The sequence below is a fragment of the Nasonia vitripennis genome, chromosome 1 (genome assembly GCF_009193385.2).
Source record: "Nasonia vitripennis strain AsymCx chromosome 1, Nvit_psr_1.1, whole genome shotgun sequence".
Classification (NCBI taxonomy): domain Eukaryota; kingdom Metazoa; phylum Arthropoda; class Insecta; order Hymenoptera; family Pteromalidae; genus Nasonia; species Nasonia vitripennis.
Genome location: NC_045757.1, coordinates 3813213 through 3832819, shown reverse-complemented (window position 1 = coordinate 3832819; position 19607 = coordinate 3813213). Strand labels below are relative to the sequence as shown.

General features: G+C 46.0%; 3 protein-coding genes across 9 annotated transcripts in view; all 3 read left to right on the top strand.

Annotated features, from left to right (window-relative positions):
• Positions 1–59: 59 nt before the first annotated feature.
• On the top strand, positions 60–6056 carry LOC100117209 (ankyrin-1). Of its 5 annotated transcripts, XM_031922046.2 has the most exons (5): positions 564–1355; positions 1455–3124; positions 3352–4261; positions 4728–5203; positions 5284–6056. In XM_031922046.2, exons 1-3 carry the CDS (start codon positions 566–568, stop codon positions 4084–4086), a joined length of 3195 nt encoding a protein of 1064 aa, XP_031777906.1. In that variant the 5' UTR covers positions 564–565; the 3' UTR covers positions 4087–4261; positions 4728–5203; positions 5284–6056. The 5 variants fall into 5 exon arrangements, with proteins under 5 accessions (XP_032452808.1, XP_016844302.3, XP_032452811.1 ...); XM_032596917.1 differs by having other exon boundaries at positions 60–3124; XM_032596920.1 differs by having other exon boundaries at positions 102–3124; positions 3291–4261.
• Positions 4775–5595, top strand: LOC103315318 (THO complex subunit 4-A). Its single transcript, XM_032596232.1, has 2 exons — positions 4775–5203; positions 5284–5595. The coding sequence occupies exons 1-2, from the start codon at positions 4775–4777 to the stop codon at positions 5593–5595; spliced, it is 741 nt and encodes a 246-aa protein (XP_032452123.1).
• Positions 5335–19607, top strand: part of LOC100117170 (ras-related protein Rap1) — a 24998-nt gene continuing 10725 nt past the window's right edge. The window contains exon 1 of one of the 3 annotated variants that reach the window (XM_001608171.6): positions 5335–6649. The gene's annotated coding sequence lies outside the window, so the exon portion shown is untranslated. Of the gene's footprint in view, positions 6650–11302; positions 11358–19607 lie in introns of those variants that run through there. The other 2 variants (XM_016988805.3, XM_032596968.1) reach the window with 2 other exon arrangements.

Genomic DNA, 19607 nt, shown 5'->3' with positions numbered 1-19607 from the left:
CGGTATCTGACGGTCAGAGATTTTCCTCCCGGAAAATATATTGCGTTCGCGTTTGGTTAGGTTATCGGATCACGGGGATGAAGTTTTTAATATATACCAGTGCTTAGTGCAGCGCGTATAAAGCATAGAATACGAGCGGCGGTAAAATTTTTTCGAAAATAAGCAATTATAACAATAGACTGATTTTTCCAAATATGTTAACTTGTACAATAATAGAAGACGAGTTTTAAGTTCAGCAAGAATGGCACGTTCGACTTTCGCGCGAGAAATGATGAATACGCCCAAAAAGCAACGTCATGCAAGGGTTCATGAACAACTATTCGAGTTTTACTATTTACTGAAAAAGATGCCGAGGAATCCTATTATTTCTAACTGGATATCAAGTAATCAAGATTGTATAAACAAATCTATTGTAACAAGTGCACATGAATATTGTGGTTACACACTGCTTCATTTTGCAGTATTGTGTAACAATAAATATGCGGTAGACAGATTATTATTGAGCGGTGCCGATTATGCCATCAAGAATGAAAAAGGGCAAACTCCATTGCATCTTGGTATGGCAATGATCGCAATGCATAAAAGATTGAAAATGAGGGATTCTGAGAAAATTAACATGACATTAATACTGAGACATATTTTTCCTGCTAAAAATTGTATTAACGCTTATGATAATATGGGACTGTCACATTTGCACATAGCATGCTATCTTGGTGATTATTATTTAGTTGAGGACTTTTTAATACGCGGTGCAAACTTGCATATGAATGATCGTTTTATTAAATTTGATTCACCCTATTGGCCTGGATGTACAGTAATCCATGTAGCATTTAAATATCCAAAGCTGCACATAATACGGCTACTTGGAAAGTATGATGTAAATATTATGGCTTCTAAAGATGCGTTTGGGCTATACCCAATACATTATGCTATTCAGAAATGTGATGGACGGATGAAAGATTTCTTGTATTCTTCACCTGAAATACATTTTTTAGATTCACTGAAAAACATAGGACTGTTACCAATACATGACTTTTGTACAGTGAACAGATTTTTTTATTATGAAAATGAGTATAATTTACAATTTAGAGAGAATGCCGACGCTGCTATAAGTTCAGATTCGCCTATTTGGGCAGGATACACACCCTTGCACATAGCAATAGATAACGAATGTAAAAGATTGATTAATATTTTGATAGTTGAATTGGGTGCTAATGTTAAAGCTAGAGATGTTAATGGAATAAGTGCCCTTCGGTTGGCCATTCGTAAACAACTTATTGACTATAATATCACACATGCAATACTGACACGGTATAACATAAATGCTTCAAAGCCTATCAATGGTGATCTGGAAGGTCTGTACTTATTTTCTTTTGCGTGCATGAAAAGAACTGGGAGTTTCAGATTAATTTTATTGGAAAATAAATCAATAATTAATAAAGTTGTTCCTGCAGAAAATCCATTCGATTTGCCTGGTTATTCCCCCCTTCACTGTAGTGTTGAAGCTGGTATTATAGAAAATGTGGAATTACTTATGAGAAATGGTGCAGATCCATGCATTGAAGATGCAAATCAAATGACTCCACTTCATCTTGCAGTTCTAAGAAAAAAAATTAGTATTGCTAAAATAATTTGCTCCTATCATGGTAATGTAACTAAAAATCCTATAAACGCTTCAGGTCTATCGCATATGCATATTGCCTGCATGTGCGATAAGACAAGTTTAGTTAAGGAATTTCTGGACTATGGAGAAATGGTAAATTTGAGCACAAAAAATGGCCATGTACCATTACATTTTGCAGTAAACCATGGTTCTGAAACTACTGTAAAATTACTTTTGGAGCATAATGCTGACTTTACTGCTCAGGATATCAGTGGTTTGACTCCACTTCATCTGGCTATGAGAGGTAAAAAAATAAGCATTGTTGACATGATTTTAAAATTTCACAGTGAAAAAATCGTGAACCCAGTCAGTAGCACTGGCTTATCACACTTTCATGTGGCTTGTACAAAGAACAAAGTGAATCTAGTTGAAAATTTCTTAAAAAGTGGACTGGTTAATCATGATGCAGTAAGATTTGATTCAGATCTTTTTGCTGGCTTCACACCGCTGCACTTTGCAGTGTACTACAAATGCGTGGACATAGTGAGACTGCTTTTGAACAAAGGTGCCAGTGTCGCTGCTCAAAATGCTATGAAGAAACTTCCTCTGCACTACATCTCTGATCAGAACCGACAAGAATGCAGGCTGATTCTAGATTTACTCTGGATGGCTATGAAATCCAACTGTACTGAACCCATAGGTACAACTGGTCTGACTCTTCTTCATATTGCTTGCATTAGTAACGACCGCCCTGCCATAGAACAAATTCTAAAGCAAGATCTAGATTCCATCAACCAGTCCACTAGTTCTGACTGTCCACGTTGGCCAGGTTACAGTCCCTTGCACTTCTCAGCCAAGTACGGAGACGCGGAGAGCATAAAATTACTTCTGAGCCACAACAGAAATTTGGTACACAGCACAGACATCCACGGATTCACTCCTCTTCACATTGCCTGTTCTAGCTCCAAATTGGAGAACGTCGAGCAGCTCTTGACAGATGGCAGCGATCCATTCAAGAATGCTCTCAACAATCTGACACCCCTTAGTCTGGGAGCTAAGAATACTGGAATAGTCCAGAGCATTCTTAGCCAACCCTTCATTCATAATCAAGCGGGTATGGCCTGCTTTCATCTGGCCATCTTCAAGAATAATTTGAACTTTGTCAAGAGGTTCCTAGAGGCTGGAGCTAACCCGAATGAGCCAATCCGTCCAGTGACGAGGTATATCAAGTTTACCGGCTGGAAGCCACTGGGTTTCGCTGTGTACCGCCAGGACTGTCAGTTGGCCGAGATGTTGCTCAGTTACGACGCCAAAGTTGAAGAAGTGTTTATTACGCAAACCGTGGTAGAAAAGAATGCGAAGCTGGTAAAGCTGCTTTTGCGATACAAGAACGACGTTTCAACACTATCTTCGTGCTTCCGTTTCCTGATAAACAAGTGCTATAGAGTCAAGCCGCTGCTCGAGGCTGGAGCCGTTGTTCACAACGACGAGATTCGTCAGTGTATCGTGGAAAGCTCTCAGGTATACGATAAAAATTTTAGCCGCTTGAACGAACAAGTGTGCAAAGTTGGCGATTAAAGCACAAGTGCGAATATCGGCTACTTTGCGCGCTCGTTTCCTACTCGTAAATTCATCAACCACCATTTATGCGTTTATTTATTTATTTTTTTTTTTTAATTTTGTTTAGTTTCCAATGCATGCACTAACCGAAAACATGAAGTATAATGCTCGCACGTGTGTGTGTTAAGTGCGGTGGCAACGAGGAATTCTGGCGGGAGACGATCATCTCTCTCCTGGAGCACGACTTCGAGCTCGACGGCCTGAACAACGATGGCAAATCGCTGCTGCACCTGGCCTACTACCCCGAGAATCTTCACTTGTTACGAGCCTTGCTACGTTGCGGTGCCGACGTCGACACCGAGGACCTGAGCGGTCGCACCGTCGTCTCTTACCACCTGGAGATCCGGACCAGTCGGATGAATCTCCAGGAGCTGCGGAGCGTCATCTTCGGACACCTGAGGCTGCGTCGTTCGGTTCCCGGCTTCGAGTTGAGCCAGAGCAACGAGGAGCTCTACAAGACTATCCTCGAGGAGGAACAGCTGACTCACGACTCGGCGGCTGTCGACACGGCGGACGAGCTCGAGACGATGCGCCAGATGAGATTCGGGGGCTACGTCTCGCTGTACCAGATGTTCAGGCAGCCCGAGACCGTGATGGCCTGGTGCCTGGAGAACGTAGAACTGTCTCGCTTCCTGGCCACGAAACGCCTCGAGGAGAGCTTTCCTCTCTGCAGCTGTCTCATAAGGATGCAGTACGGAAAGGCGCTGAGGAGGAAGCGCCTGCTGGAACCTGCCACATTAGCGCTGGACCAACTGCTGTTCGACAAGCTCGAGGAGGCACGCGGCAGAGACATTTGCCTCAGGGTCATCGTCGATCACCTGGACAATCAGGATCTGCGCAATCTGGCAGCTATGTCTCGTTGAATTTTTTAATGTTTTGTAACCTGGCAACTCGGAGCTATATTTCTATACTTAAATGTATTATGCTCAACTGTCTAATCGGCTGATCAATGGCCAAAGAATCAATGTGCAGTTAGGCTTGGTGTGTTGACGGAATTTTTTATGGGTCAATAACCAACCAAAAAGTCAATGTGATCAGGTTTGTCTTTCGCTATCGGAATTATGTATGTTATATAAGTATTGATAGTTATTCGATAACCAAAGAATAAACGTGATAAGGCCTGGCGTGCTATGACAACCACCAACAAATTTTTATTTACATTTCAGTATAATATACTTTATACATTATGTACACTCGGAAAATTGTCAAAAGAGAGAACCGCTACCGTAGACTTAGGTATATCTAAATTATAAATCTCAATAAATAATTGTGATACCAAGACGTGCGTTACCTGGAAACCCCACCCCGATACCTCTCAGGTCCTACGAATGACCGTCGGTCCGACATTCGAGTCCTTAGGCACAGCATCGCTCTAAAATCGCCCTATACTCAAACCGAAGCCACTCGAGGTAACGTAATTCCGAAGCAGTCGTGCGATCCCGAACCCAAGCGTCCGAGACGAACGTACAAAGCTCAGTCTCTAATACACTTTCTCTTCCAACAGGTCAGTCTCGCCAGAAGACGCAGTGAAAAAAGTAAGCGACCGGCAAGATGGAGATGAGCCTGGACGACATAATAATGCAGAACAAATCGAGCCGACCACGTGGAGGAGCCCGTGGCGGCAGGTCACCGCGTTCTTTCCGAGGTGGTACCAGTGGGCGCAGACCAGGTGGTGGTGTCATGCGTGGCCGTAGCCGTGGCGGCATATCTCGCAGCAGCTCCTTCGGAGCCAGATCACGGTCCAGCAATTTCAAGCGAGAAGCCTTCCTCGGCAGCACATCGCCGCGCAAGTACGGCTCGGGATCGGACAGCACGAAGCTCATCGTGTCGAATCTCGACTACGGCGTCACCGACAGCGACATTCACGAGCTGTTCAGTGAGTTTGGCCAGTTGAGGTCAGCAGCTGTGCATTACGACAAATCCGGGAGGTCCCTCGGATTGGCAAATCTCACCTTCGAGAGGCGGGCCGATGCCATCAAGGTAGGTCGTTGCTGCGGCTATTTGAGCGAAAATCAGCTCGTTTGACTTGTCGTACGAGTGACGTAACGAAACGATTGCAGGCAATGAAGCAGTACAACGGCGTGCCTCTGGACGGCCGTGAGATGAACATCGAGCTGGTCACACCGGAGTTTCCCGCTGGCAGTCCTATCCGCGGTGGATCTCGTCTAGGCGGTTTCAAGGGAGGCCGCGGCAGCAGCAGCAGCAACAGCAGACCATCGCGCGGAGGGCCCAGTGGCAGATCTCGCGGCGCTAGGCGAGGTGTCGTTGGCAAACCAGGCGGAGGCCGCCAACCCAAGAAAGCCCCTACGGCGGAGGAGCTCGACGCCGAGCTCGAGGAGTACGTTAAGAACAAAGTGTCCGAAGGCGCCTAAGCGCAGCGTTAGCAGTCTCAAGACTTGTAAATAATATGTTTCGTAATCTTAGAACTACAGGTTTATTAATATTATTATTATTATGTGCTGCTATTTTGTCGGACGAGAGTTATATATTGATAAGAAAAAAAAAAAAAGAGATTAAAAGCGTTCAGTTCAGAGTCAATACTCCAGCGACGATGTGTGTGCGTGTGCGCGATTGCCGCGAGTAGCAGAGGTAACCAAAAAGAAAAGAAATTTAAGCGAGTTTATATGATATTTAGATATATAGCGCGCGCCTGTCGAGACGTCGTCAGAAGTAAGCGATTGTTTGTCGATTACTTTTCTCTCGTGTCACAAGCGTAAACTTCTTCGCTGACGATTATCACCGCTGACTTTTGTGTTTTACGTGTATATCATTCAGTGCGCAGCACCATTCCTTCTGTGTAATTTCCTATAATAAATATTCATTCCGCCAAAAAGAAAAGAGAAGCAAGATTGTTTCTATAATCGTCTCACACCTCTCCCCGATGAACTTTCAAAGTTTCGCGGCAAAGTCGCGAAGCAGCGGCCTCTACAACTCGCGAGGCAAAAGCGCATCGTCAGAGGTCTCTCTTGTCGTTCTCAATATAGCTGCCTGCACTGGCTGCGTCTCGCCGTGGCGTTTGTCCCGTGGCCGCTCGCGGACTGTGTGTGTGCGACGAGCGCGACTCTTTTTTACTGTCGACTCGAGTAGAGAGCTATAGAGTCTCCAACACACTGTCGTTTCTTCCTCGAGTGCGTGCGTGTCGCCGTCTCCTGGTGCTTGTGTCCTGAACCGGCGAATAAAGGAAAAGAGAAACGGTAGCAGCGCTATTGGCAGTGTCGAGGTAGCGCAGAAAAAACAACGAGAGAGATCGAGCGACTCGTCGTGTGTATACTGTGCGTGTTGTGTGGCCGCCCCCCCTGTATCTCTCTCATATACATGTGCATTGTGGGAGGTGGATCAGAAGTAGCAGCAGCAGCAGCAGCAGCAGCAACGGCAGTGACTCCCGGATGCAGCTGAGAGGAGCATCATCCTAGTGCCAGAATAACGGTATGGCCATCGCCCAACGCATTCCCTCACGACTCCGCCCTCTCGCGAAGCGTCCCTCTCGCGCTCTCTCTCTCTCTCTCTCTCTATAGACGGCTTCTTCTGGAGTCATCGCGCGCTAGAGAGTGAGCGAAAGATAGAGAGAGAGAGAGAGAAAGAGAGAGTTAGTGTATACGTGTCTGCGTTCTTCCGTTCGCCGCCGTGAGAATACGCTGTCTGTGTGTGTATGTGTATGTGCATGGGTGCTGCTGCGTATGCTATATAGGTTGTACTATATACAGAGAAAGAGTGTGCGTGCGTGTGTGTATGTGTGTGTGCCGATGATGCATCGGGCGTGCGTAAGTACAACCCGGACGGAAAGTATAACGCTCGTCTCACTATTTTTAGTTGAAAAGTTGTGAACGGATCGGGGCTAGCTAGGTTCATTGCTTCTTTCTCTCTCTCTCTCTCTCTCTCTCTCTCTCTCTCTCTCTGTCTCTCGCTCCCGTGCCGGCTACTTCCGTCGCGCGAGCAACGCCCGCGCTGCGCTTTCCTGTTCTCTGATGGCTCGTTCTTCTTCTTTTTTTCCTCTCGTATATGCTTCTCTCCTCTGTGTCTCCGTACGTGTGTAGTGTCGGCCCGCTTCCTGGACGACGCGAAAATGTCTTTCGTTGTGCCGCTAATAAGTATATTCTATACTATACTCGGGGCAGCTATCGGGACTATCATCGCAGCTTTCCTTTTTCCTCGCTTTTCTCTCGCGGACGTCGCGGAGCGTCGAGTGCGCGCACACGTGTGCAGCTCGAGAAATAGCATCAGTGGCGGATATGCGCTTAGAACGTCAGCGATATAGCGACTGAACAGCGTGTTTCTCGAGTGTCTTTATTTCGAGTCGCTGCCTGCTAATGGATTTCGTCTCTCCTCCTCCTCCTCCTCTTTTCCGAGGAATATACGACGCCGGTGCACATATACCTATGCAACGGAGCGTGTGTACCAGTTGCACGTATATACAAAGTCTGGCAACAGGCTCGAGGAGGAAATGAAAAAAATATCATCTCTGTAGCTGCTTTACTTGGATTCAAAACTCGGCGACGCCCACGAGGTGTAAAGCAGAAAGAGAGATTCCCATAAAGCGACATATCAAGCAGGTCGTTGGGCTGTTTTATAGGTTATGCGCATAGAGCGAGAGAAGTAGGTGGCTCGCGTACGAGTATTATGAGTGGGGGATAGAGCACAGGTGCGCGAGGTCAGCCGTTGACACCCCTGCCGCAGTCTGCTGCATATATTTATTTATCTCTCTCTCTCTTTCTCCGTCCCCATATACATACACACATACTGCCAGCTGAGTAGATAAGCGTGTTTTTTTTCTCTCGAGGATACTTATAAGAGGGAGAGTTATCGAATGAATGCGGTCTCTGTACTCCACGAGTAGGAATAAACACAAGTGCTTCTTATTTATTTAAAAAAGAAACTCCGAATATACTTGATAGTAGCTTTCTCTATTGGGCCGATTCGGAAGCTTCGAGCTCTCGAGCCGTAAGCCAATCAAGCCCAAACTTTGCCGAGTCGTTCTCCATCATCCAAAGCTCTTTTTTTTTCAAAACGGAGCACCGTGTCGCGCGTTTCCTATTCTTTCGCGCGCGTCCCGCAGGACGATATTGATCCATCGCCGCGTCTTCTGCTCTCTCTCTCTCTCTCATGCTCTCCGCGAGTCTGACACGCTGCTTCGCGCTCCGTTTGAGTCCTCGTCGTCGCTCTACGGTATACGCACCTGTGCGAATTTTCGATCGAGGTATATTGCACGATGAATCAAAAGGAAAAAAAATTTTTCCAACTGGTTTACGCGTTTCTATCCATCGCGCCGGGCGTTTAATTGCACACACGCAGCGAAACCGATAGTCGAAGAGGATACTCGTGTGCGAGTTGTCCTTAGGTGAAAAACACGGAAAATCCGCTTGCGCGCAACGTATTCGGGTTTTCGCCATTCTGTACACGCGTTGAATTACGTAAAAGCGCAGCGTTTTTCGCCGCTGAGACTGATAAGCCGCCGCCAATGCCGGAGCTGGGCGTACAGAAAGAGAGAGAGAGTTTTTCTCTCGATTTTTAAACGCGGCTTTGGTATTCGAAACTATACTTTTTCACGCGCTAGTTTTTTATTCCGTCACGTTTGCTTTATGTAGAGAATTTTGTGAAAATACGAAGGAGAGGACCGAGTCATCGTGAAATCTTCTGAAAAATAAAAAAAAAAGAGAGTGAGTCTCGGGTAGTTTTCGCTAACAAGCTCTCGTATGCATAGACGCGTGGAAAAGACGTCGGACAGCGTGACTCACGACGGGGGGAACAGGAAATAACGCATCGCTAGGAGTCACACGCACAGGCGATATCTTTCATTCCGCAGTCGGCGATCGTATCGAATCCTTTTTTCTCTTTCTCTCTATCCCTCATCTCCTGCTACTACTATATATAACACATGCCGCTATTCTTTATCAGCGGTTTCTCGACAATTTCGTTTGCGTAATTTCGCCACAAGCCGCAGCGTTGAACTTTTAGCTCGCTCCGGCGCGGTGTTGAGAGAGCGCGGGCTAATTGAATTTTCAAAACTTCGCGCCAAATCCGCTCTCTGCTAGACGTACACTCGTACAATCGGTCTCTCTCTCTCTCTCTCTCTCTCTCTCTCTCTCTCTTCATCCCCATCAATTCGAAAAGAGGAACTCGCGCGCGCGCGCGTGTTTATATCTATACACACAGCTCTGATCGATACATATGCAATTTACATTTTGGCAGCGACTGCTGCACCTGACCCGAAAACTCGTCGTAGTTCAAATAATTTTCCTTCCGTTCGATTACACTGCACTGAATATTCGAGTCTTCTTATAGAGAGCGAGAGAGAAAAAGAAGACACACGTGCACACATGTCGCTGTTTGTACACCGGAAGTCGAGGATGTAAAGAGTCAAGTCCTCTCCTCGCACCCTTTGATGCGTCGTCGTTTCCCCCCCTGTGTAATTGGATCTTTTAAGTTTTATGGTTTTATTACGCCGGGATTTCGTACACACAGTCCCGCCCCGGTAATCGTCTTTGCTGACGTGCTTCGCTTCCCCAACAGAGCCCAGGCACTTCTCTGTATATTTGCAGTGCTAGCTTTCTCTCTCTCTCTCTCTCTCGCGCTTTGTTTATCGCGTTGTCGTCCGCTGCTTTTTATTGCGAGCGAATAATCCGGACTTTTAATTACAGGCCGATATGCGCGGTGTGTAATTAATCGATTTTTTTTTTATCTTAAGAACGGGGGGATTATCCCTTGAAATTTTGTTTTCTACTGTACTTACTATCAGCTGCGCAGATCGACGGTATAGGGTGTGTCGGTGGAAAACGAGCGACGCGTATTAGTTAATTAACGCGAGCGCAGTGCGGGACTTAATCGAGTCCCGCGTTAATTAGACGCGTAGACATGCGTGCGCGTGGTGGTATTATATTTTGCCGCATTGTTTCTCAGCTCTATCCCCCTTTTTATCATTCTTCCGCGTAAAAACATTTTTGTAGATTCGATTCGAGAGATAAAATCCAAACGTTCGATCGCCCCGAATACGGCCAAAGCTAAAATTCAATAAAGACAGCCGTCGCGCATTTAATTCGACTCCATTGTTTCCCCTAATGGTTTCTTTATTACAGCTCTCTGGCGCATCGCGCGTTATTGACCTTCGCACCGGCGCATTTGTGCGGAGGGAATATTTCACGCTGGTGTGTAATGAAATAAAATCGAGTGAAATGTCGCGTCTTGAAAATCGTAAAAAAAAGTATATTATACACCGACGATGCGATACCGAGATAATCCGCCGGCGCATCGTCGATTCGGCCTCTGCGTTGTAAGTATATATGTATAGTCGTGAATCAGCAGCCCGCGGCAAGGCGTGAAACACGATAGCGCCGCTGAACTCGACACTGTACGTACGTACCCCCTTCGATTCTTTCGGGAAGACCGGCAACGGCGCTATGCTTGTATTATATGAGTCATCTGCCCGTTGGACAATCGATTTTTCGAATTTCCCGCGCGCGCGTGACTGGTATACCGTTGATGCGTGCATTTCGAGTTTTTCCGTTATCCTTTTGCTTTTTTCTGCCTTACCTGATAAGTTTATAACGTTTTTTCTCCACAAGCGTTTTTTTACAAGTTATTCGAATAACTAAATTTACCGAGGAATTATGCGCCCCCTAGCGGTCTTTTCAAACAGCAAGCTGCCCCCTTAAAAAATAAAAATTTATACACTGCACGAGCGGGCGCGTAGGCGAAAACGTCGTTATAAAATCAAACTACGCTGTAACTCGGTTAGCCTCTCGGCCTAACAACTTTTTCCGCTGTGTCTCTCTCTCTCTCTCACTGCGGCGCTTAACAAGTTGGAAGCGAGAGAGGAAACGGAGGCTCGACGAAAATAGAAAGAAAAAAGGGCGAAGGGCAAGGTCTGCGGTGTGTACGACCTGCGGGCAGTATTGTTGTGCTCTCCGTCTCGCGCGACGATTCTCAGACTCGTCCACTTCAATTTACATTCTTTATGTGCTCGAAAAAATGACGTCTCCCGCCTCTTTGTATCCTCTATAGCGCATAAGAGTGTGGGAGACGATATTTTTTTTATTCGACGTTGAAATATTGCTTGTCTAATTGTGTTGCTTTTTGTCTGTTGCAGGTGAGTTGATCAACTTCGTCTCCGATGGTATTACCAGTCTTTTTTTAGAGAAACGTGAGTCACATCGTCGACATAGCTTGTTTTGAGTCAACCGAACGTTTTATACCTGTCCATTGTACGTTCGTTAATTTACAAATAGTATATCAATCATAATGATAAGAAAACGAAACCAGCGAGCTCTCCTAACCTCAAAAAACATCGTCCCACCCTCCCCACCTACATTACATCCCAACAAGCCTCTGCACTGCAGAAAAACACACATCGTGATTCAATCGAACTCCCCGTCAATTCTCCGCCTTCTCCCGTCATCATCAGTCGTTGCAGAAGCTAATGCAGGCGATGACATAACCTCACTCTCTCGCGCGCCAGAGATGCAGATCTCGCTATGATTACGGCTACTGTCCCAATTGCAGCCGCGTTAATCGTCGAGAGTTAAACGCACATGCTATATGTGTACACATGTACGTGCGAGAACCTGCGCCTCTCGGGGTTATATCGACTTCCGGCAATCGCGTTCGATTAACTTCCTCGGAGACTCGCAGTCGAGAAATTGCGACAATGGAGGTAACGAGCCTTACGTCTTACTGATTGATGAACTGAAAATTTTCGTGGCGATGATGCAGCCGATGATTTCATCAATGAGTGTGTTTTTATTGTATACCTGAGGAGCTTCGGCTAATTTATGCCGCCGTCTTTGATGCGGCGAAAGAGTCATCGAGTGTGTGTGTGTGTGATTCACTCTATACGTGAGGATTATTTCAAGCCCTTCTGTGATAATGACGAGGAGAGTCGAAAAAAAGCGCAGAATCAGCGCTGATAATAACGCACACACTCGTTAACTCGATCCGACTCGCCTTTATTTTCGCCGATCCCTCGTTGCGCTCGAAAATTCACGACGTTGCGATTCTTCCCTCTCTATGTCTGCACATTTGAAAAAAAGAAAAGAAAAAGATCGAATGGACCTAGGAAACAACAACAACAACAAGTAGGAAGTAAACGAGTCGCCGCAGCGTGAAATCCTCCCGAGAGTCGTTCCCGTTAAATTGCGAAGCCAGCTGTGCACTTGTCACATTGTAACGTCGAAATTTGACGGATCTGATTGTGCTATACCGTTTGTTTTTCTTCGGCCGTGTCGACCCTTCCCACTGTAGACAAAAATTAAAAAAAAAAAAAAAAACAGTAGATGAAGCCAATAACTGTTGCGCTAAAAGTCGATACACATTTCAATAACTGATCGGCCGCGAGCACACCGCTCATTACTCACGTCCGCGCACGTGTGTGGGACACTTGATAATCGACTCTCGGGAAATATAAAGTGCGCGTTTCGTCAACAGGTGTGTCGTTAAAAAGAGAGCTAGTTATTGTACTACTTTTCGACTCGACGAACTTTCAGTCGTCTATAAGTCGATCCTATTATACACACGCATTATACGATGTGGCGAAGTTCAACAGGCGGTGTACACATAAATTCTCATTTCTTCTCGCGCGCGTGCTCACGCAATATCCGAGATATGGCATAAATATTCAGCGATTGCAAAAATATCGTGTGCAAATTTATGCATATGTCATCCTACCTCTCGATAAAAGCGGAAGTGTGACGATATGGAGAGAGAAGCGAGAACGAGTCGATGATTCTCTTGGATGTATATACGATGTATGATACCCATACTGCGGCGAACCGCAGATGCAATGATGATGCGTCTTGAATAATGGCAAATTCACGTGTATTTTTGAAGAAAAAAAAATTTTTTTTGCTCGGCTTCCACGAAAAACGCAAACCGTATGAAAAGCTTCATCCATCACGCTGTGTCAATACAATACAAACCTATACGTACATCAGACCGAGGAAAGATATCTTCAGCAGCGGAGCCTCGCGATAAAAGTTCAAAGTGAACTTTCTTCTTCTTTTTTTTTTCCCCGACGAAGCGCTAATCTCATCTCTCTCGCGCTCTTGTTTGCTCGCGGTTCCTTCCCTCGGATGTATGTTATGTGTATGTAGGCGATGTGGCAACGTCGGTTTTTTTGCATGCAGCGATATATATTTCAGCCGCGCATTGTTTCGAGCTGCCGCGAAACCTGCAGAGGTTATCTATACTAACTCTCTCTTACGTTTTTTTTTTTTTTTTTTTTGCAATTTACGTGTATCGTCCTTTCCTTGTTTCTCGATAAGGCATACTACTTGTGCCGAAAGAAGAGAAGCGAAACTATAGCAGAGTACTAATACAGTAATACAGATCGATAACAATCCCAAGCTCCTTTCTTGCATCATACATATATTTTTTCTCTCTCCGAGAAACTCATTTTCTCGCTCTCGCACAACAATGCCAAGCTCTCATCACGCTCTAACGTAACTCGGTAATGAGGCGCGGCGGCGGCTAAATTACGAGCGCGCACGTGGGACTTTTTTTTCTCTCGCTCTCTTACCCTAACGGTTTTCCACATCAGCGCCGACGTAGACAATGCTCGCGTTCGCTCTACCCACGAAAAATCATAGCAGTGTGTTCGAGAGAAACAATGACTTTGGAATATTTATAAGAGACTATATAGCGGCTACGATAACGGGACACGATCTCTTATGCTCGGCTATAATTTTCCCCCGATGCACCGAGAGCGGGAGATTCGAAAACGAGCCTCGAACACGAACGATATTAATATCGGTATTTGCACATACGTGTGGTCGGTCGATACGGTCGCGAATTTTCGGCTATTGTTCCGTCCTAACGGTCGTATTAACGATTCGCCGCATAGTATATGGCGTGATGTCGGCGAAACGAGGTTATGTCGAGCTGTTCTATAGCTTTTTACGAGCTCTCATTCGTCTGTCATGCAGACTAGTGCTTGCAGTCGTGGTCGTCGGATTTTTGCGAATGACCGTATGACTTAACCCACTTTTTCGTCGTTGCGTAACCCTCGCGCTGATGCCTTGTGCGTATGTTTGCGCGATTACTCACGCGATAACGATAACCGCCTGCTTTGGCTGCGATGCGATAAAATTCTGTATAGACGATCGATGGGCTGGCGCTAATTGATGGTGAGGCTTCTTTTTCAAATTTAACAAGCAGATCGTCTCAAAAGTGCACCTGCTCGTTGAAGAGAGCGTTCTTAGGGGATGTAATTAGCGCTCTTTTTAACTTCTTACTCGGCCTCCTTTGAATGTGCCATTCAAAATGTGAATTTTCTTTGAAACTTCTTCGCGTCGTCGTTACACACACACACACACACACCGGTGTGAGCTGATGCTAAAACACTAATACCGTTTGAAAGCTATTGCGACCATGGCGCGTAACATGCGGTTCAATCGAATTTCGCTCGTGCACAAAGGGCCGTTTCATCGTGAAAATTCACTCCGGAGCTGTTACTTATATGGGAGCGAGATTTATTCGAATTATAAAATTCCCAGGCTTTATTTCCTGACCCACATTATCGCACAGCACGACGACGACACCCGGTTCCAACGCTTTTCGAGAGCGAGTGAGAGAGAGAGAGAGAGAGAGAGAGAGAGAGAGAGAGAGAGAGAGAGAGAGAGAGAGAGAGATAGGCTATCTCTTCCCTTTTGTAATTCGAATCCAGCGCAGAAGTCGATATCAGACCTGAGAGAGCAACTTTTCGGAGAGAGTCAGTAGTGGTAGTCGAGAGCGATCGCTCACGTGCCGTGTCAGGCTCAAAAATCACGACGGCGGCGGCGGGGCAGATTACGAAAATCTTCGGACGTGCGATTAATTAAACGTCGGCCAGGCGAAAATCGAGTTGCCCTATACGTGCTAGCGTAGCTCTATATACACACGCTATTACTCGGAAGTGGGTCACAGCGAGAGGCCGGAAGTTGCTCACGGATAAACCAGACTGGAATACCGAGACTCGTCGCGCGTCGTATTCAGCTCCGTCTCGAACGTGTATACAGTGGAGAGACGTTTTATCCAGGTGCGCCTTAGGGATAAAGCTTGATTTATGAAAATTAGAGTAACAGCCAACTCCGCGCGGCGCTGATGGTTCATTATGGCTACGGGATAATTAGTGTAATGAGAGCGTGTGTGTGTTGCACTACTGGAGTGAGGGGGGGGGGAATTGACGCATTACGTATATAGGGGCATGGAACGAATCAGCATTAACGTAACGATGATTTCGAGAAAGGCTATTCGACTCCATTAAGCGTCACTTAAATCTCGTTGAATAATTCCGATCCGCAGTGAGACTTGCATCGAGTGCACACCTATTTGTGTGAAATTAAAAAAAAAAAACGAATCAATGCAAAAAAAGAGCGGAGAAAAATTAGCCTTTGTGCAGGAGAGAAACAGTAAACACCAGATGGAGAAGCATTTTTTCATAGCTGATATACTATACACTGCTACAGCAGCCCCGATGTTAAACGCGCCGGGTATTCCCGTCTCTTGAACATTATCGACGAGGCGTCGTCGTCGTGTTTTCAGATCGATGCCGTGTAGTCTAAGCAGGAAAAAAAAAGGACTGACGCTGCAGATGCCATGAAACTGCATTATTATGGACGGGGACTAATAAAGAAAAGCCGGAGAAAATCTTCCAAGGCAGGCTTCAACAAAGGAACGACGACGTCGACGGCGAAGTAATAACCCGGGAAAAGTTGGAAGAGAGAGAGAGAAAAATATCGATGGGATTCATTCGTCGTGAAAAGCTCTCTCCGTAGTGTATAACAACTCGTTATTACACAAAGCTATACAATATTATCCGTAATTGAATCGAATCACTCCGTTAATTCATCGTGACGTAGAGAGAAGAACAAAACTGGATCACCGCCCTGAATATTAACACACGTAACCCCGATAAGCTTCATCGATTCGTCCAGGATTAACTCGGCGCGACGCCTTTTTTTCCAAAACTATATATAAAAACAATCTCTCCCGCATACTCGTCTCTCGAGTCTCGACGCCCCCATAGCGAGTACAAACGCTTATAGAGCGCGGGAACTCCGCGAAGATGCCCGCGGGATGATAAGACTCCGGAAAATCGCTCGGCGGTGTTCGCACGACTACCGCTAACGAGAAATGGGTCCGTGAAATTTCAGCCGAGAGTTCGACTCTCTCCGTGTGCGCGATGGGGGTAGCGCCACCCCCCCCCCCTCCGCCCTCGGAGGTCGTTGACCTTTGTGGGTATAGGTTGCCTAGGCGAGTCGAGCTTTTATGGGGTTTGGTGGCGCGAGAGTAATTTGGATATAGCAGGATTTTAAAAAATGGTAAACGTACAATATCTATAGATATTATTATAGTTTATTTGTTTTCTTTTCAAAAATATGCAGAGCAACGCTTCGCAGTGAAAATACACAGGATAAAAGATTGAAAGCCCCAGCTCGCTGGGGCAAGAGAATTAAATTCCACCGCACAAGCATAGCCGAACAAGCTCAAACTTTCTTCATCGCTGCTGCAGCTCCTACACACAATCTCCTTCTCTCTTATACAAATACGTTGAAATACCCAGTGAAGCTACTGCCGATGGTATTTTACATTCATTATTACGAGCGCGACGCGCTCGGCTGTATGGGCATTCATAAAGTGCGCAGTATTGTGTGTGTGTGTGTGTGTTGTTCCGGCTGCGCGAGCGACTCTCTATTGTGGGAAAAATCGTCGGGGGTTATAGATACGATCTATAGAGCTCACACTCGCGCAAGGGATTTAAAATTCATCTTTCCCTCTCTCGGTGCTGTTGGCTATAGTTCTATACAAACACGGGAGGGCTTTAATGACGACGACCTGCCTGACTAATGACTCTATTGCCGTTGCTCCTGTGCATTATGTAGTTTGCTGAATTTACCTTCGATTTTTTGTTTTCTTGAGACGCGAGCTATCGAACATTCGTTGATCGTTTGAATAAAGAAAATAAACTCGATAGAAATATGTGGTTAACGCAAGCCCTCGAATTCAACGTAATTCCACTCGCAAGCCTCCTCGTTGCGTTCTCTCACCTAATTGACTTTCAATTGACAATCGATTCGGTATAGAGACTCTCTCGCGCACTGGATACAGAAACGCCTCCAATGAAAGCCTATACACATCCACAAACGCATCGGGTACGTTCAACATATTCAAAGCCCGCGCGCGCGCGCGCGCGCGCTGACGGTTCGGAAAATTGAATCGCGGGTCAATTAAAGCGGTCGCTGTAAAGCCCGCGAAATTCAAAATTTAAACGCCCACCCGTCCATCATTCGATTGATTGTTCTCGCTATTCCGAACGCGATAGAAATTGATTCGCCCATTATACCTACCCGACCGAAATTAATTCCGACGAAAAGAGCACCACGTGTGTGTAAAAAAAATTTGTCGCGTAAACGGCGCAAATCCCGCTGGATTACCAGCGTTTCCCTCGTGAATCCACTGCCGCTACCCGACGACCTAGTTCGAGAATTATTGCAGACGCCGGTGTACATGCACATCACACTGCGCCGGCGCGCTTTTTTCCCTCCTCTCTCTCTCTCTCTCTCTCTCTCTCTCTCTCTCTCTCTCTCTCTCTCTCTCTCTCTGTCCTTCGCCTGTTTTTATTTCGCGACTTGTTGAGAGAGAGAGAGAGAGAGAGAGAGAGAGAGAGATGCTCTTCGAGCGTGTAAAGCGCGTTGGAAAAATATTCGCTGAAAAATTCACGTATAGCCATGTGTGCGGAGGAAATTTGTACGGCCCGTTTTCTCGGTGACCCGATGCAGCGCAGACGTCGGTATATAGCGTCAGCTTTCGTTGGAACTCGTTGTCGCGCTTGATTGTCGAGTTTTTTTTTCTCGCTCTCCTTCGCAGTGTAGGCTTCTTCTCTCGCGGAAGTTTCCAAGCCGACCGAGATTCATCGCGCGGGTCTGTATGTGCCTCTCTCTCTCTCTCTCTCTCTCTTTCTCTCTTTCGTCGATGTGTGTTTTTAGAGAACGAGACTACAGAGTGCGCGTATTGTATGTTGCTCTTGTCGAGATGGATGAGGATGTGTGCTAAAAGCATTTTTTTCTTCGCTGTTGTATTTTCGAGAAATTTCGAGCAAAATCGAGATTTATAAAATGACAGTATATAAGAAACTCGTGTAGATCTATGCGTTAGAATAACTCCGAGTTAAAAGCGAGTAAAGAACGAGAAAAAAACAGCTCTTATAAGCTCCCCTTTGAAAGAGCGGGCGTAATCAAAGTATTACTCCGGCATAAGCAATTTCATGGAAAATTCATTTCATTATAGGCTATACTCGCGCTTATACGCCCCAAAGGGGCTAAACAATTTAACGCGCGGCTGCGGATAGCCGAGCAAGCGGCTTTTTTCGTGCGGCCGAAATGAAAAAGTCTCGACGTTGACCCAATTTTCCGGCCAGTTGCTCTTTTCCCTCCCGCTATCATCCCCCCCCCCCCTTGTTCTCCTCGGCCGACTCCACTGCTGCTGCTCCTGCAACGTATAGTGTATCTCTGATTCTTTGGACAGCATATCTCATACAGATACGCAAATGCGTATACGCTGCACGTGTTGTATATACGCATGGCACGTATCATATCAGAGAGTGTGATGGATCGTTGTAGGAGCGAAAGAAAGACAGTAGAGAGTGTGGGACGGACGGAATCATGAAGGATGACTGTCTATTTAACGGCTCGTGGGACAGTGGAGAGAGTTGGCCGTTAAATGATCAAGCGTTTGTCATCGTGAAGAGAGAGAGAGAGAGAGAGCAAGTAACAAAGTGGCCCTGTAATGTGCACCGACTGCAATTCGACGCAATTTATAGGCCTCTCTGATAGAGCTTTTAGCGTTCGTCGCACGTTTCGCCATGTAAAATAGTAGCGCTCGACAGGAAAGTGGAATATATTTCGAAAGTGGCTTATCGCATCGATCCTTCGCTTTATTACTCTCGATTGAGATATAGCGAGAGAGAGAGAGAGAGAGAGAGAGAGAGAGAGAGAGAGAGAGAGAGAGAGAGAAGAAAAAACGTTTAATTAACCTCTGCTCTCCAGCTGATTCACGAGCTTACTCGACGCTTTCTTCGGCTAATTGCTCGCGAATTAGGTGTGTATACCATGTGGCGAGCTAAAGATAGAGCGAAGGTACACACGAGTTTTTGACTGATTAGTCTATACGACGCATGAACGTCCGTCCGAAAATAGCTTCATAGAATACAGTACACACACACACACACACACACACACGAGTGAGTGCGGTGGGCGTTTTCGCGATAAAATTGATTTTTCCACTGCGACACAGTAGCGTAGAGCCGCATTAATTCGAATTTCAACGAAGCCGCCGCGCACTCGACTCTCTTTCCTTAAAATAAGCCCGACCTTATTCGGGGAAGCGGTCAGTCCATCGTTGAGTATCTCCCTATAGCGTA

Coding starts and splice junctions, on each gene's coding strand:
- LOC100117209 (XM_032596917.1), top strand. CDS start 242: ATGGCACGTTCGACTTTCGCGCGAGAAATGATGAATACGCCCAAAAAG. Junction 3,125..3,351: donor GTATCGTGGAAAGCTCTCAG/GTATACGATAAA, acceptor GTGTGTGTTAAG/TGCGGTGGCAACGAGGAATT.
- LOC103315318 (XM_032596232.1), top strand. CDS start 4,775: ATGGAGATGAGCCTGGACGACATAATAATGCAGAACAAATCGAGCCGA. Junction 5,204..5,283: donor GGCGGGCCGATGCCATCAAG/GTAGGTCGTTGC, acceptor AAACGATTGCAG/GCAATGAAGCAGTACAACGG.